Consider the following 14,875-nt stretch of genomic DNA (forward strand, 5'->3'; position numbering starts at 1 on the left):
ACCTTATCCACGGCTCTCTCAACCGTTGTCAGGTTGTCCCTGTGGGGTCTGCCTGATAACAGTAGCATTGTTGATAACACTAGCCCAGGACTCAGACAACTTTAGACCACGCCAACGCCGTAAGCTGCCTCATTAATCTGCTGGCTACTGGCCTATCACAAGTCGGTCGCCAGCCCAGCGGCACCTAACCAGCTATCACTACTGTCTTACAAGCACCAAGGGGAATAATCAGCCTGCTGTCTACAGGCGGCAGACCCTCCACTTTGTTGTTCAAAAGAAACAGTTCTTCTTAGTCTCTGCTTGCTTTGTTAATAAAAAAAAAGTCAGAACAACACTTGTTTTTTATGTTCAAGAAGGATTCTATGTATTTATGTCTTTAGTCAACTGAAAATTTAATACAAATTCAAAACACTAAACTGCTTTTAAATTATTTCCTGGAAGAACCAGAGTTTGTTTCAACATCATTCAGGTGTGTAAACAACCTCAGTCTTCTTGTTGGACTACCAAAGACAGAGCGATTCAGTAATTATCGGAATTAAATCATCTTGATTTTACGTTTAAAGAAGTAACCTTTGAAACCTTCAAAAGTCTTCTGTGGGTTTTCTAAAAGTCCCTTTTCAAGTTTTTCCCATTTTTTAGGCAAGACGAGCAAAGATAACTGTTTGACAGTCATCAAATATCTCATATGTGTCTATGCATGGTATGCTACACTTTAATTAAGGGTAGACACGATTACCAGTTGGCATTATATAATAAATATAACTGTTGTATTTAATGTATAAATATAATACAATTCGACTACATGATTTGACTGATTTGATTATATTTTTTCAGAAATTTTAGCTTTCTTTGTAAAGAGCCTCAAGAAAAAATATTGTTGTGAATTGATGCCAATAAACTGACAGTAATACAAAGTTGTTACTGTAAATAAGATCACAAAGATTTACTGTAAGGTATAACGTTGTTTCTCATTGTAGTTTGATTAAACATTTTAGCTTAATATGTACAATAATTTGTCACACAATTGTCCAAAGAATACCAACTGTAAAAAGTTTGTATTATATCCACAAACCTCAACACTAATCATTGGGGCCACCTGCGGTTGTAATTTTTTTTGCATAATTGCTCGTCTTTGTAAAAAGCTGTTACATGCATTTCCATCAATACTTTCTAAAATAAATAAATACATTTACAAATATATGTAAAAAATAAAATAAAATAAAGCCTAAAAGTGTCATTATTTTTTTAATGCATGGATAATTAACGGTTTAGGAAGAAAACACTGGTTGGCTTATAAAATGATACACGAGTAGGAATATTTTCTTACCTTGTTCCTCCAAAGAGGACGATTCGATCTCCGACCATACAGCAGCACTGCCGCCTCCGTGGACACGGGCCTTTCCCCTTCGGCTCTACCTTCTTCCACAAGAATTGTTCTGTTGTGTGGAAATTCAAGAAGAAAAAAAAAATCAAGTGAGCCACAACAATATAAAAGAAGAAGACTTAATAATTCAGTCAGACTCATTTAGATTAAACACAGTAAAAATAAAAAGTAATCTTGGGCACATTAAATGATGATGTGTGAGAGCTACGTCATAGAAATTCTCCATCACTTCTGCTTACATGATCCAATAGTGATTTCTTTACTGCTCTTGCAGTTCATGAGCTTCCTTCATTAAAACAATGCTCACAGTCGAACAGCAATTAAAAAGAGAAAACAATGTCTAATCTTAAACTGAACAATGTACAGTGAGAAGTGTTGTCTCATGTATGTAAGTAATATAGTGCTGTTTCTGTCTGAGAGAGCTACATATTTTCTTCTTGATGTCTTGTTTTTGTATAGATAAAAAAAAAACACTGCTGGGAAACGAATTAAAGTTTTAAGATCTTGTGCTGATGTCTTGCTTTTATTCACAGAAACGTAATGGCTGGATGGAAAACCGAGACAGAATTTCCATCACCCATAAAAGACAACCTTCACATTTCAGCTCCTTTCTGTCGCTCTGAATCAGAATGATGATGATGACGTTGAGGCTTCCTTGTTTGCTCCATAAAAGGCTTAAGTGCAGCCTCACAGTCTCATCCTCAATCATCACCACATCTCTATAGCAACCTGCCATTCAAACTTGGGAGCATTATGATTGTAATCGAGGTGCTGCCATCTAGTGGACAGCAAATAGTTTGGATAAATAGGTCCGCTTCATTCTGTTCAAATCACTTTAAAGTATTAACTATTCATGGTTTTTATTCTGATAAAAGTCTGAAAATGGCCATTTGTGAAATTTAATTCAGCCCCCTTTACTCTGACACTCCTAAATTAAATCAAGTGAAACCAATTCCCCTAAGAAGTCACTTAATAAACATTAAGTGTGAATATGTGTAATTTAAGACAAAGAAACAAAGCAGACAAGTGAGGAATAAAGAAGTTTTAAGCAGTGTTCGAATTGTGAAAATAAGATATATAAAATTCACTTTACACATAATAATTGACAACTCATTTAATTTTGCAAATCCAAAACAGGGAAGCAACTGAAGATCATTTCTGTAATTGATTATTCAATCAAATATTCTGACAATTAATTGAATAAAAAAAAAAACATTCATATTCTGCAGATTAAACTATATTCTAAATACATTAAAGGATGCAAATAAACAAATAATTCAGTTCCCTTTTTTTTAAACATAATAAACATTTTATTCCCTAAAATGCAATAACAAAGCATTCTATTAGTGAAAGCTTGATTATAGCAAAGCAAAGGATGCATCTGCATCTACTTCTGAAGAACTAATTCCAGCATCAACTATTCGAAAGGGCTGAGAACAGAACCAGAAAAGGCTAATCTGGTGACTATTTTTTTGATTAACCAACTATTAACTGAATAGCAAAAGGTGAAATGCACACCACACTTTTAAGATTTTTTTTTTCTTTTTTCAGAAAAATAATTTTAAAATCCTGTAACTTTTTCTTGCAAGTCACTATGCTCTACTTTGCGTCGGTTAAATCACACAAAAAATACCAACAATTTACACCAACACACAAAATGTGAAGACAATCATGTCGGATTCTAACATGATATAGAAAAATAACTGACAGAATCAGAAAACCACAGGTGTGTTGCTTTAGTTATAACAGCAACGTTTTTGTTGCAACAACGGCACATTTCATTCCCCAAGTGAGAGCAATTAAAGTGAGCTGAGAGCTGACATTTGTCAGAGCTCTACAGACTGAGTTATTGTCAGGTTTTCATCTGAGTGCTTCTGGCCCAACATATATGACATCTGGGTAACACTATGCACAATGAAAAGGGGGCAGCCAGACAACACTGTGAAACTGGCAATGATGTAATAAGGGAGGGAATGATTGTCTGCAGATAAAAGACAAAAAGTAGGACAGTGCAAATAAGCGCAGCAATGGCTGCATTTCCGCTAGACATCAGCAGCAGTGACACATGAAGGAAGAAAAGCTTCCTGGAAAGACAGATCAGCAGCAGACGATAACGCGACACCTTTGCCCAGATAGATTTAAGACGGAAACAAATCACCTGGATTAAACTTCCAAAGGTCGTTGAAGTGCCGGTCCAGGCGGGCATTGTAGCCTCCAAATATGTAGAGCTCTCCGTTGTAGCAGACTGAACACAAATCAACAGTTTTGTGACTCGTCACAAAGATAAACAGTTCAAAGAATATGGCAACATATGAAAGGCTGGTTAGAAATGAACAACCATTATGGACATGAATGTGATTTATTTGCGTCTTTTTTTCGTAAACAGGAAACGACTTCATTGGATTTCCAATTCAAGAAGTTTTTCAATTTATTGTGGATTTTTCTCAAATTCTCACAGGCATGACATCGAACATTCAGGCTAAAAAGAATAATTTCCCCTCCACCAATTTTGGGAAAAACTCTGGTTGAGTATTTGGTCACTATTCTTATCAAAGTTAGACAAGTTCATTTTTATTTGTTGGTTTTTCACGTATTTGTGGTGGTGTATGTATATATTTGAGTCTGTATGCCAATGTTTGACTCTGGTTGAATGAGAAAATCCAGAAAAAACAACTTTGTACACCAAATCTTGGTGATTTTAAAAGTTGTTTAACTAATAATCCCACCCTGGAAAATATAGTTCAAAGAGCTTATTAAAAGACCAAAAATTTATGCGACATATATCCGCAACATGAGTGTATGCAAGCTTCTGACCAGAGCTGTATGCTAGTTCTTTTTATACTTTCATCACATAAATCTGTGAATAGAATAAAAATTATACTCTTGATATTGGACAAGTAAAATCCAAAAACAGATTCAACACGCGTTATTTGTGCGTGTTTATGTCTTACAGGCTGAATGACTCCTGCGTCCCTCTGGCGACAGCTGTGTGGTCGGGGTGCTCAGCCAGCAGTTGGTCTCTGTGTCGAACACTTTGATCTTGTTGCAGTAGATCTCGTTGTTGGAGTGGAAGGGGCCAAAGCGGTCTGCCCTCCCTCCAAACACAAACATTTTTGTCCCAATGATGGTGGCTGAGTGGAAGTCTCTCCATCGTGCCGGTGTGCCCTTGGAAAAAAAAAGAAAGAAAACAAATCTGGGTGAAGAAGGTGCTGAACACATTATCCAGACTTTTTATATTTACTGGGCATTGAAAAAGTATTTGTCTCAAGAAGTAATTTTGTTTTGGCAGCTCTACTCATATCAGCCACTGCTACTTCACATATTTAATGAACATGCAGAATGCGACTAAAATTCACCTTTTACTTCTCATAAATTTTATTTTCAGGTCAAAAAAATAGAGGAATGGAAAAATTAGTTTGATCCCAACTTTTAAAAAAACAGGGGACCAGTTGCTTCACTTTTCAGACGTCTCTTAAAATAACATTATTTTGTTTTTTGTAAGCCATTCGGAGGTGAACATGCTGGTGAAGTCATACAGTTCTGCAAATATTGGTCTTAAATTCCTCAAGAGTGACGTAGGAGACTCATCAAGAGGCATCACAAACACTGCTGCTGCTAGACTGGCACCAACGAGGAGTAAATATAACCTTTTTATGTGTTTCATGTTTTATTTATAAGACATAAAATAAATGCCAAGATTGGCTGTGAAAAAAATAAAAAACTACGATTGCTTTGATGTTTGTGGAACGACAAAATATACACCGTTGTTAGAGGCAGCCTTATATTTAACAGTAAAAATTAAAAACCTGAGGTGTTCTTTATTGGGCAATATTATTTTAAATCTACAATTTTATGCACTTAAAAACTTGAGTTCAAATGTAGTTCACAAACCCATTCTCACACTGACAAAAAAAGGACAACAGCACCATCTAGTGGTGCCAACCACTTTCACTTTCACCTTACCAACTGCAAGGTGAAAACCTAAGTCTAAACCTCTTTTCAGACATCACTGTGTCGTAAAAGGAACAGAGTTTATTAGTATAATACAGCTCCCTGTTGTTGCGAAAGAATAAACATGCAAAAGCAAAACTGGCTCTGTTGTTAATGAATAGCGCTTTGGAAAACAAAGAAAAGTATTTGCTCCCTGCACATTCAGCTGGCCTGGAGCCATGCTAAAGCCTTTCACATGTCTGTATTTCCAGAATGTGTAGATGCTTTTTTTATTTTCTCTTTTCACCAGTTGTTATACAAAGACAGGAAGACAATAAAAGCCTTTTGAGAATTCATAATAATATGGCTCAGAAAAAAAAAAAACTTTTAATTGTAAAAAGAATGTGAGGATAGGAGAAAAGCATTTATTTCACAATGACAGTAATTCTCTCTTGATATCAACATTATCTCAGCTAGAAAATAATATGAAAACATTGTCTACTGCGTGGTAAAAAACAAACAAACAAACAAACAAAAAAAAAACATTCTATCCGCTTTAAAAATAAAGACCAGTTGATGATTTGGACTTACTCTGGCATTAATTAGCGACCAAACCATGGTGGTGGTATCCAGCCGGTGAATGTCATTAGAGAAGCAATCAGCCTGAAACACCAAGAGGAAAATAACTTTACATATTTATATTTCTGTAAAACGTAGGTAAAAAGTAAAGACTGACACACACTCACCAGCTGCTCGTATCCTCCAAATATGTACATGGCCTTTCCTAGCACACAGGCTGAGTGGCCATCCCTCGCCCCAGGAACTGCCCCTGAAATCTTGGGCGTGGACCACCTATGGGTATCTAAGAAGCGCAAACTGGTTAGAAACTGCTGACATTTAAATCATGTGCAACATCATAAAACCACTAGACACACATGCAGGTGTCACAGCTTTCCAACTTGACAAACGGTTTTGTCTGAGAGATCCTTGACATCAAACGTGCGCACCTGAGAGGAAACACAGCCGCTCGACAGCACGAGTGAGACGAGGGTGTACTTACTGACATCAAAGGCGTACAGCACGTTGCAGGCCCCCTCTGTGTCGTTACGCCCGCCCCAGAGGTAGATCGTATCATCCAGCAGCACAGCTGTGTGGCCGTAACGCATGTACGGCACTTCACGAGCCCGTTCGTGTCCCCCCATCCTCACTGGGGGCAACTTCATCCAGCGCAGAGACACTGCGATACACAAGTAGCCGACAACAGCTTCTTAAATTAAGAGAACAAGACTTATTACCATTCACTATATAACTGGTCAGTACAGATTAAATGATCAGACGTGTCCAAACCTTTTGGACCAAGGACCAAAATTCCCAAGTTGAAAGTTCTCAGGAGCCAAAATTAGCTTTTTCTCTCCAATTCAAGACTTTTAACAATAAATTAAATTAGTGTCCACTGGAACACAAACATTAGTATGACGTTTGCCTCAATTTTTATATTTTTTAAACTTTTCAAACCTATTATTTTTTTTATTTTTTATTTTGTTGGTCTATAAAATGTTTTTATAGTTTTTTAATGTCTTCATTTCCACCAGCAAAAAAACTTTGCCTTGTTTAACCAAGTATAATAAACCTGCCATGGAAATGTTTACAAAAAGTGTTCATTTCCAGAGGGCAACATCATTTCTACCACTTCTGAACTGCAGGCAGGACACAAAATTATTCCAACGGCCACAAACAGCCACTGAGTCGCACTTCGGACACCCCTAATCATTAGGCAAATTCCTCATCATAAAATAAATATTTAAAAAATGATACAGAAGTGAAAAGAAATATAATACCTGAAAAATACAAACCAGGGTGATTCAGACTGACAATCCAAATTTAACTGTATCTTAGAAGAAAAAAACAAAGGCTATAAACAACTGCTGCAATGAAAAGGAGGACAGAGAGGCCAAACGGTAATAATCAATATTTATGGTGCGTTATTTACAATCAGCTTCAGATCTAGTTCTAGATAAACTTTTTAGGATATTCCAACGGCAGGTAAGATCAAGCTACTTGAGCAACTGTTAAAGCAGCTGGCTGACCTCACGGAGGAAAAACCAATGGTATATGGGTCAGGAGGAAGCAACGGAACCAGCTTTATATGAGTTGGGGTGACAACTTTCAAGATAACAGCTGTGTTTGTGAGTTAGCAACTGAAAAACATCTGACGGGACCAAGTAAACTAACCACAATGGAAATCCTGCAGTCTAACTGTTAGCTACAGTTAAAGTGGTGGAGCTTAATCATAAGGGGAGGTTTCTGTCAGACCTCTCCTGTGGTTTAAAGCCCGTTTACTACGAGGCTGTGACTGGGGTGACTGGCGTTTATATGGAGAACAGTAATGTGCATCTACACTTTTCACCCACAAGGTCAATGTGGGTCATGAAAAAGATACTGCATGCAGCATGAATGGCTACCAGAGTGGATAGGATGAGAAATAACCCAGCTGTTTTATTCTATAAACAGCTAAAAAATGTATTATATTTTGTGTAAGTAACCACACATAGAGCTCCGGTTGGTTACAGAAGATGATTGCCCTTACAAATCTGGAGGTTTCTTTCAATTAAAAGGGTGTTGTTCCTTTCCACTGTTTTACCAGGTGACATAATAAAGTTGATTTGAATCTACTGTGCAGTATACTACTTATGTAACTGGATCTGCATTAGTTTATAATTGAAGTGTCTTGATTATACATTTCTGTATATTAATTTGATCTGTTTGTCTTGCAAAGTGGCAAAGGTAACATTTGCAGTGAATTGGAGCCATAGAAAACAAATTACTAAATCCAGCAGGTGGTGTTTCATATTTTATCTATGCTCATCAATGTAATATTTAACATTTTTATATTTATAATAATCAGTTGGTTTGTTTATTTTAAAGCGACATGAATTACTGATGCTTTTGATTTTAAAGAACTGTTTTTATATCACATGATTTTGCAAAATGAATTTTTGTAGAAATCCTGACACTATGAAACTATCGCATTTTTATTCAAGGTAATTTTGCCTTGAGAGCCTCAACCCAACCAATTCCCAGACAGCAGCCGCAATAATTCCTACATTACTTTATACTTTTATGACTAAAGTTTTTATCTCCTGACATTATGACATCATTCTAAGATTCCCATGCTTGGGCAAGTGCTTAAGATATTAAAACTACTTATTTTCTTTAATTTACAAAAAGTTAAACAACTGAGCCTCTAAACAGCCACACTTACCACCTACAACAAAATACAGTTCCACACACTTAAATTTAAAACAAAATTGAAATAATTTCAGATAAACAAAAACCACATTCACTGCCCACCTGAGTTGAAGACATGCACATCGATCTGACGCAGCGTCTCGTAGTCCTCCCCGGAGCAGTAGCCCCCAAAGGAGTAGACCTTGTGCCCCACCGCCACAGCAGCATGGTTGACTCTCCGTGGCCCTCCTTCTAGATGCACCGACCAGCGCAACATTCCAGGCGCAAGCACCTCTTGTGACTGCGAGTCTTTAGACCATCACTTTGTTACCTGCTTGGACCCCGACAAGTCCATACCATTGATTCCTGTAACCAAAACAGCGAGATCTTCACAGTTACTCTGTCTGCAAGATACAACAAAGGAAAGCCCAAAGTGTAACCGAGCTCTGAAGTTGCTGACAGCCTCACAAGCCCCTGTTTCTAAGCTGGGAGAGTATTTTAAGAGGTGATTAGACCTACACCTACCAGTCCTCATTCTTTCTGTTCACTCCCCCTCTCAGGGACCTCCCACTGGTCCCAAATACACTTTCCAGTATGTCATAAATTCATAAACTCAAGCTTTAAGTGGAGTACCTTATCAATAAATAAGTTGTATTTCCACAGATGTGCATGAAATAAGCAGTAGCTGTTCAAATAGAGTTCAAATACTGCTTATAGCTATTATCAAGCAATTAATAGCATTTGTAAACTGTAAACTGGTTGTTTAAGTAGTTGGCTTTGCATGGTTATCCACCCATGAAATGCAAGATTTAGTTTCATGCCTAAAATTTACAAAGAACAACAGTTACCTGAAAATATTTTCAATTGCTAATTTTGTGTGTGAGGAGCAGAAAATGTCGTGAGAAATGAAGAACCATTTATAATAATATTAAATGTTAGCATGATTCCCAATAAGAAACTGTGCCATCTGATACACAAGTAGACGCTGTACTTCCTGGTTATTTATTATGTCTCTATGCCCCAGTTACTCACTGACCTTCAACCTTTTGTCTGCTCTTAAAAATAAAATCCCCAGATGATTATTAAACATAGATGTCTATTTTGATCCCACATAACTTTTGAGGTGTAACAAGAGTCAATCCCGAGTTTAGGAGGAAATCAGTGTCAGTTTAACTCATTGCTTCGTTTATCACTCCATCACTGTTTTGTAACAAGCCATAGTCAACAAACTGCCACGTATGTTCGGGACAACATGAGTCAAGATGACAACTTATGTAAAGCTGAAAGCGGCTGTTCCCGTAGACTGATCTGAATATATCACAAAGAAACAAATAACATCTCGATTGTACTACGTGCATATTATCTCGTGTGCCCAATACCGACTTTGACAACAATAGTTGGGCAGCTTTTAACACCCTGACCTACTGATCTGGAAAACACTGATATCGGATGAGTTGCAATGGCACTGACAGCTGCCAAATCAGTCTCAATGAGTAATAAATGCAAGTCATACCACTGAATTAATCGCGCTTGATCAGGTGTACTAAACAACACTCCAATGATTAACCTATATCCAGTTACAGTGAGGTCTTTCAGATAAAGCAAAGATAACGACTCACACAACAGCTACCGAGGCTGGCTAACGTTACCAGTTAATGATTAACACAAGCTATTGAAGATAAAAAATAAAAAAATAAAATAAAAAAACAGCGGCTAAACGCCAAGTTCAACTCTTTTTTTAATATGCCCACGTTCACAACGTCCCCAGCGTAGCTTTTTAATAGCCTCAGAAAGCAGCAGTTTGATACCCAGCTGTTGAAAAGCTAAGCTAAAGCTAATCAACTGAAGCTAACTGCCTGACTTAGCTGTTAGCTAGCGACCACTAATGCACAAAAACAACCAACAGCGACTGCCTTTATTTCTTGCACTTGCAAAGGTCACAAATGGCTTATTTGAGAGAAGGTGAAACAGGTATGGAGTTTATCTACCTTTGGGTTGAGGAGCTTGTCGTTAACTGGTGTTTATACAGGCAGAACCATCCAGTAAGAAGAGCCCTCACCGTGATGTCATGAAAGTGGAAGCGGGTGACTGTTAGCGCCATCTGTCGGAGGTGTGGAGCTTTGCATGTTGAGGAAGCCATGTTTTCAAATTTCTCAGCCACAATCCTCTCTCACTGGTGTCAAACGCCAGTCTTCAAGGACCGCTGTCCTGCAACCTTTAGCAAGGTTCTGGAGAACTTATCTGCATAAGGAGGAGGTAATTAAGCCAAAACATTCCAGCGTTTTATACTTGTGGCACATCTAAAACATGCAGGACAGCGGCCCTTGAGGACTGGAGTTTGACACCACATGTAGTATGTAAGTGAAATAATGTCACGACGACATGTGGATGTCTGTCAAGTCCACATGTTTTTCTACAAATTCCTGACATTACTTAGGCTTAGGGGAAAGTTTTAAGCAGCTTGACTAGCTGAACTTGTTATGTTTCTGCCAAAAACATAGTTACTTTAAATCAGTATCAGAATGAAGGACATGCAAAGTAAAACCACAGATTTCCAAGTTAATAAAATAGGTAAATCAGTCAAATATATTTTAAACACAGCAAATGATAAAGAAATATCTGCATTTATATTCATTTTAGACTTTAAATGCCAAATTTTAAACTCAATTTAACCTATTTTTTCACAGCCTGGCTTTCAGTCAAACTAAACTTTAAACACTAAATCAGCCTTAGCTTTTTTTAAGAACGGAAAAAACCATAAATACCAGTTAAATCCTAAATGATTTGAGTGGTAACTGAGTCACATTTGTTGGCTGCCCTATTCGCCCACCCTCAGAAATGTTCAGTGGGACGGAGATCAGAACTTTATGGGCCCTCCAAAATATTTACTACTTTCTCCTCAAGCCACTTTGCAACTAATTATGTGGTATATTTAGGATCACTGGCAAACTGAGATATTGCTTCAGTAGTTCCACATTATGTTCTTTCCTCATGATACCATTTATTCTGTGACAAATAGCTGTGGGCTGAGCCTTCAGCTTTCCCATCATCATCCTCACAAAATGAGCAAAGATCGAATACGACTGCTGCTGATTTTACTTTTCTTCCATCCATTGTTTCAACAGCTGTCATCTTCTCTTCTTTGCTGTGTCTATTTTATTGCATTTTCCATCACTTGTCGTGATAAATTTCATGTCATGATAATTTTTTCATTGTGTCACAACAAATTCCAATTAATGATGTTAGTTTTGCTATTTTTTCTGCTGTTCAATATGAAATTATCAGTAAATATCAATATATTTGAAAGTGTAATTTAATGCAGTTACTGTGAGCAGTTTAGTGATACAAAATAAAACATGTCTTCATGGTCTAACAAAATTACTGTAATTATTTTATAAGAGGAAATAAACATTGATTACTGGAAAAATAATAGTTCCCATTTTGATTCAGAGTCATGTAGCTACTGTTTGAGTCTTCTCAGTTGAGTTTTGCAAGCTTTGCTGAATAGAAAGGAAGTTAATGTTGTGAAAGAGAGGTTTAGTAAGAAGGCCAACCAGTAGAACAAGAAATTCTAGGAAAGGAAGTCAGCCATAAAATCCATGTCCTGTCCAAATCACATGTTGGAGGCGCTTAGCATAGGAGGGACCTTTATCATGGAAATAATTGCTGCAGGACGTTTAGGACAGGAGTTCTTATATAAAAAAGGTAATAAATAAATGATAACAAATGAGCTTCCTTTTCATATCTCTTGCATAGCTGTGAAAAACGACTATGCATCTCCTCAAAAGCTCAAAATAATGAAAAAGAAAAGCATGTATGCTTTATGCTGTATGCTCTACTATAGGGCCTCCGTTAGCAAGTTGCTCTGTTAGCTGCCTTCCGTTTGTCTGTATTGTTGGCTCTGATGTCCCTTAACTTCCTCTTGGTGACACTCCACAGATTTTCTTTGGTGGTTTAGGGCTAGTAATTTTGCTGGTCAATCAAACACAGTGATATCATGGTCAATAAACCAAGCACTGGGATTTTTGGCAATGTGGGTAGGTGCTAATGGGCCGCTGAAAAGCAACCCAGTTTGTTTTCTTCCCAGTCCATGGAGATTATTCTGAAATGTTTTTTTTTCCTTCTCAGTCCTCTTTTGCCTTTGGTTATCCCTGGTGTATGAACCCCTGTTTTCCTTCCACTTAGGTTTTAATTAATATTCTTGCATTCAACACTCTTTGAATACATGGTGTTTTTAGCAAGAATCTTCTGAGGGGTCTCAGTGACTCACTGTTGGCCTAAACAAACTTCCCCATGCTTATATAAGCCATGATATAACTTTTCTGGGTAGAAAATCAAAATGTAATTGTCTTATGTAATAATGTGGTTTTCTTGAAAGCTGATTTTTGTGTCTTATTAGCTCTAACTCATACTCATCGAAATTAACAGAAACAAATGCACATGGTTTCCTTTGTTAAATAAAATTACTAAAATAAATGAACTTCTCAATAATATCCTGATTTACTCAGATGTAGGTAGATAAAACCTACATCGTCCTCATTTATGGATATTCCAGATGAATAGTAACACAGCTCTAGCAGCAGAGGGCAGTGTGGGTATGCTGAAGTTAGCAGGCTGTCAGAAAACTGAACACATTGATGATACATGGAAGTATCTCATTTTGAATCGTTGCGATAATGTAACCAAAGGATGTCGTAACAGGAGCTGATGACGGAATATTTAATAATCTGAGAGTTGGCAGATTACTGGGAGCGTATTATGGAAACATAATAAAACCATGCAGAAGATCTCTGTGCATTGCAAAATACTGCTACTGTTGCCACACCTCTTTATATATTTAACCACTAACTTATTATACATTTAAGTTATCATGTTGGAAATATTTTAGAAAATGTTTTGATGTTTACTTTATCAAACTTCTGGATTTTGCACATGTTGCCTTTAAGATAATAATGTTACAAGAATGAAAACCATAAAGGTTAAGGCATTTTTTTTCCCTTTTTTTTGTGAGGCTTATTTCAAATGTATTGGACACAGATGAAAAGGAAACTGTCAGAATTTGAGGTTTTTCAACACGCGAAGCCATATCTTGTAAATTTTACTACAAACTCTCAGTCTGCTAAATATGACGTGCCTATCCAGACTCTGACATATAGAGTTGGGTTTAGTGGAGTCAGCTTGATTATGAATATTCAGCCTGGCATGAAACTATAAACCTCTAAAAAAAAATGGACTATGTCACCAGGGATCTATCTGCATTACAGCTGTTATAGATCTGTCTGTGCCACTGCCCACGTCTGGTATACTAAGCAGGAACTTTGATTGATTCATTGTTTGTCAGGATTCCAGACTCATGCCAGCTGCAGGTCATGCACAATGGCGAGATTGTGCCTTTAGCTGACCAAACAACAGCTGCCTGGAGCTGCTGCTTGGGGCCCTGATGGGTCAGACAGATGGAATGTAATGTATAGTGAATCAAACCAAGAATATTTTTACATAAGCCAGAGTCGTAATTAAGCCTACCCATTGAAATTTGTAGATGCCAAGTTGTGAGGGTTAAATGATTACGGTATGGTCTTATGGCTCCCTCCGGTTGTCCAATCTGAAAAGCTGCTCAATTTACAGTTATAGATAGATAGATGGATTTGAGGTGTGGTGAAAATGCATCGTTGGAGATGTCAGTGGTCAAATGAGGCCAGAGTGGATTGAAATGACAGCTCTGCAACACTAGCTTGAATATTCACTCATAATCAAAGTAAGGAACACCATATGTGAATGCATAACATGTAGATGGGCAACAGCAGCAGAAAGCCACACCAGGTGCCACTCTGTCAGCAAAGAAGCAACTAATGCTACAATTCACAGAGGACCACCAAAGTTGGACAACAGTTTGTTTAATGAGTCTTCATTTCAGCTGTCACAATCAAATGGTGTGGTCAAAACCTGGAGGTAACAACATGAAAGCATGGCTTCATCCTGCCCCGTATCAACGGCGTACGCTGCTGGTGGTGGTATGTTGACAAGGGGTGTTTTCTTGGCAGGCCTGTTGGTACCAACTGAACATTGTTTACATACCACCACAGAGCAGTGTTCCCCAACCCCCAACCCTGGTCCTCAAGGCACACTGCATGTTTAAGATGTCTCCCTGCTTTGCCACGTGATTCAGATGATTGCAGTTCAGCTAAACGTCTGTTAAGCAGCCATTGATTGAATCAGGTTTGCTGAAGCAGGGAAACACCTAAAACATGCAGGGCAGCTGGGAAATGCTGTCCTGGAGTGTTGTTGCTGACCAGGTCCTTTTCTTTATAATCACAGCATATCCATCTACTGATG

At 37.6% G+C, this 14,875-nt stretch overlaps 1 protein-coding gene across 1 annotated transcript in view; it reads right to left on the reverse strand.

The window, feature by feature from the left end:
- Window positions 1-10,638, reverse strand: part of klhdc3 (kelch domain containing 3) — a 32,384-nt gene extending 21,746 nt beyond the window's left edge. The window contains exons 1-8 of the mRNA XM_007551481.2: window positions 10,531-10,638; window positions 8,666-8,908; window positions 6,375-6,551; window positions 6,061-6,176; window positions 5,906-5,977; window positions 4,336-4,549; window positions 3,543-3,629; window positions 1,328-1,436 (exon numbers count right to left, since the gene is read on the reverse strand). Coding sequence (XP_007551543.1) covers window positions 1,328-1,436; window positions 3,543-3,629; window positions 4,336-4,549; window positions 5,906-5,977; window positions 6,061-6,176; window positions 6,375-6,551; window positions 8,666-8,819 — 929 coding nt within the window. The 5' untranslated portion in view covers window positions 8,820-8,908; window positions 10,531-10,638. The remainder of the gene's footprint in view (window positions 1-1,327; window positions 1,437-3,542; window positions 3,630-4,335; window positions 4,550-5,905; window positions 5,978-6,060; window positions 6,177-6,374; window positions 6,552-8,665; window positions 8,909-10,530) is intronic.
- Between the last annotated feature and the right edge of the window lie 4,237 nt (window positions 10,639-14,875).

Source organism: Poecilia formosa, unplaced genomic scaffold (genome assembly GCF_000485575.1).
Source record: "Poecilia formosa unplaced genomic scaffold, Poecilia_formosa-5.1.2 Scaffold42, whole genome shotgun sequence".
NCBI lineage: Eukaryota > Metazoa > Chordata > Actinopteri > Cyprinodontiformes > Poeciliidae > Poecilia > Poecilia formosa.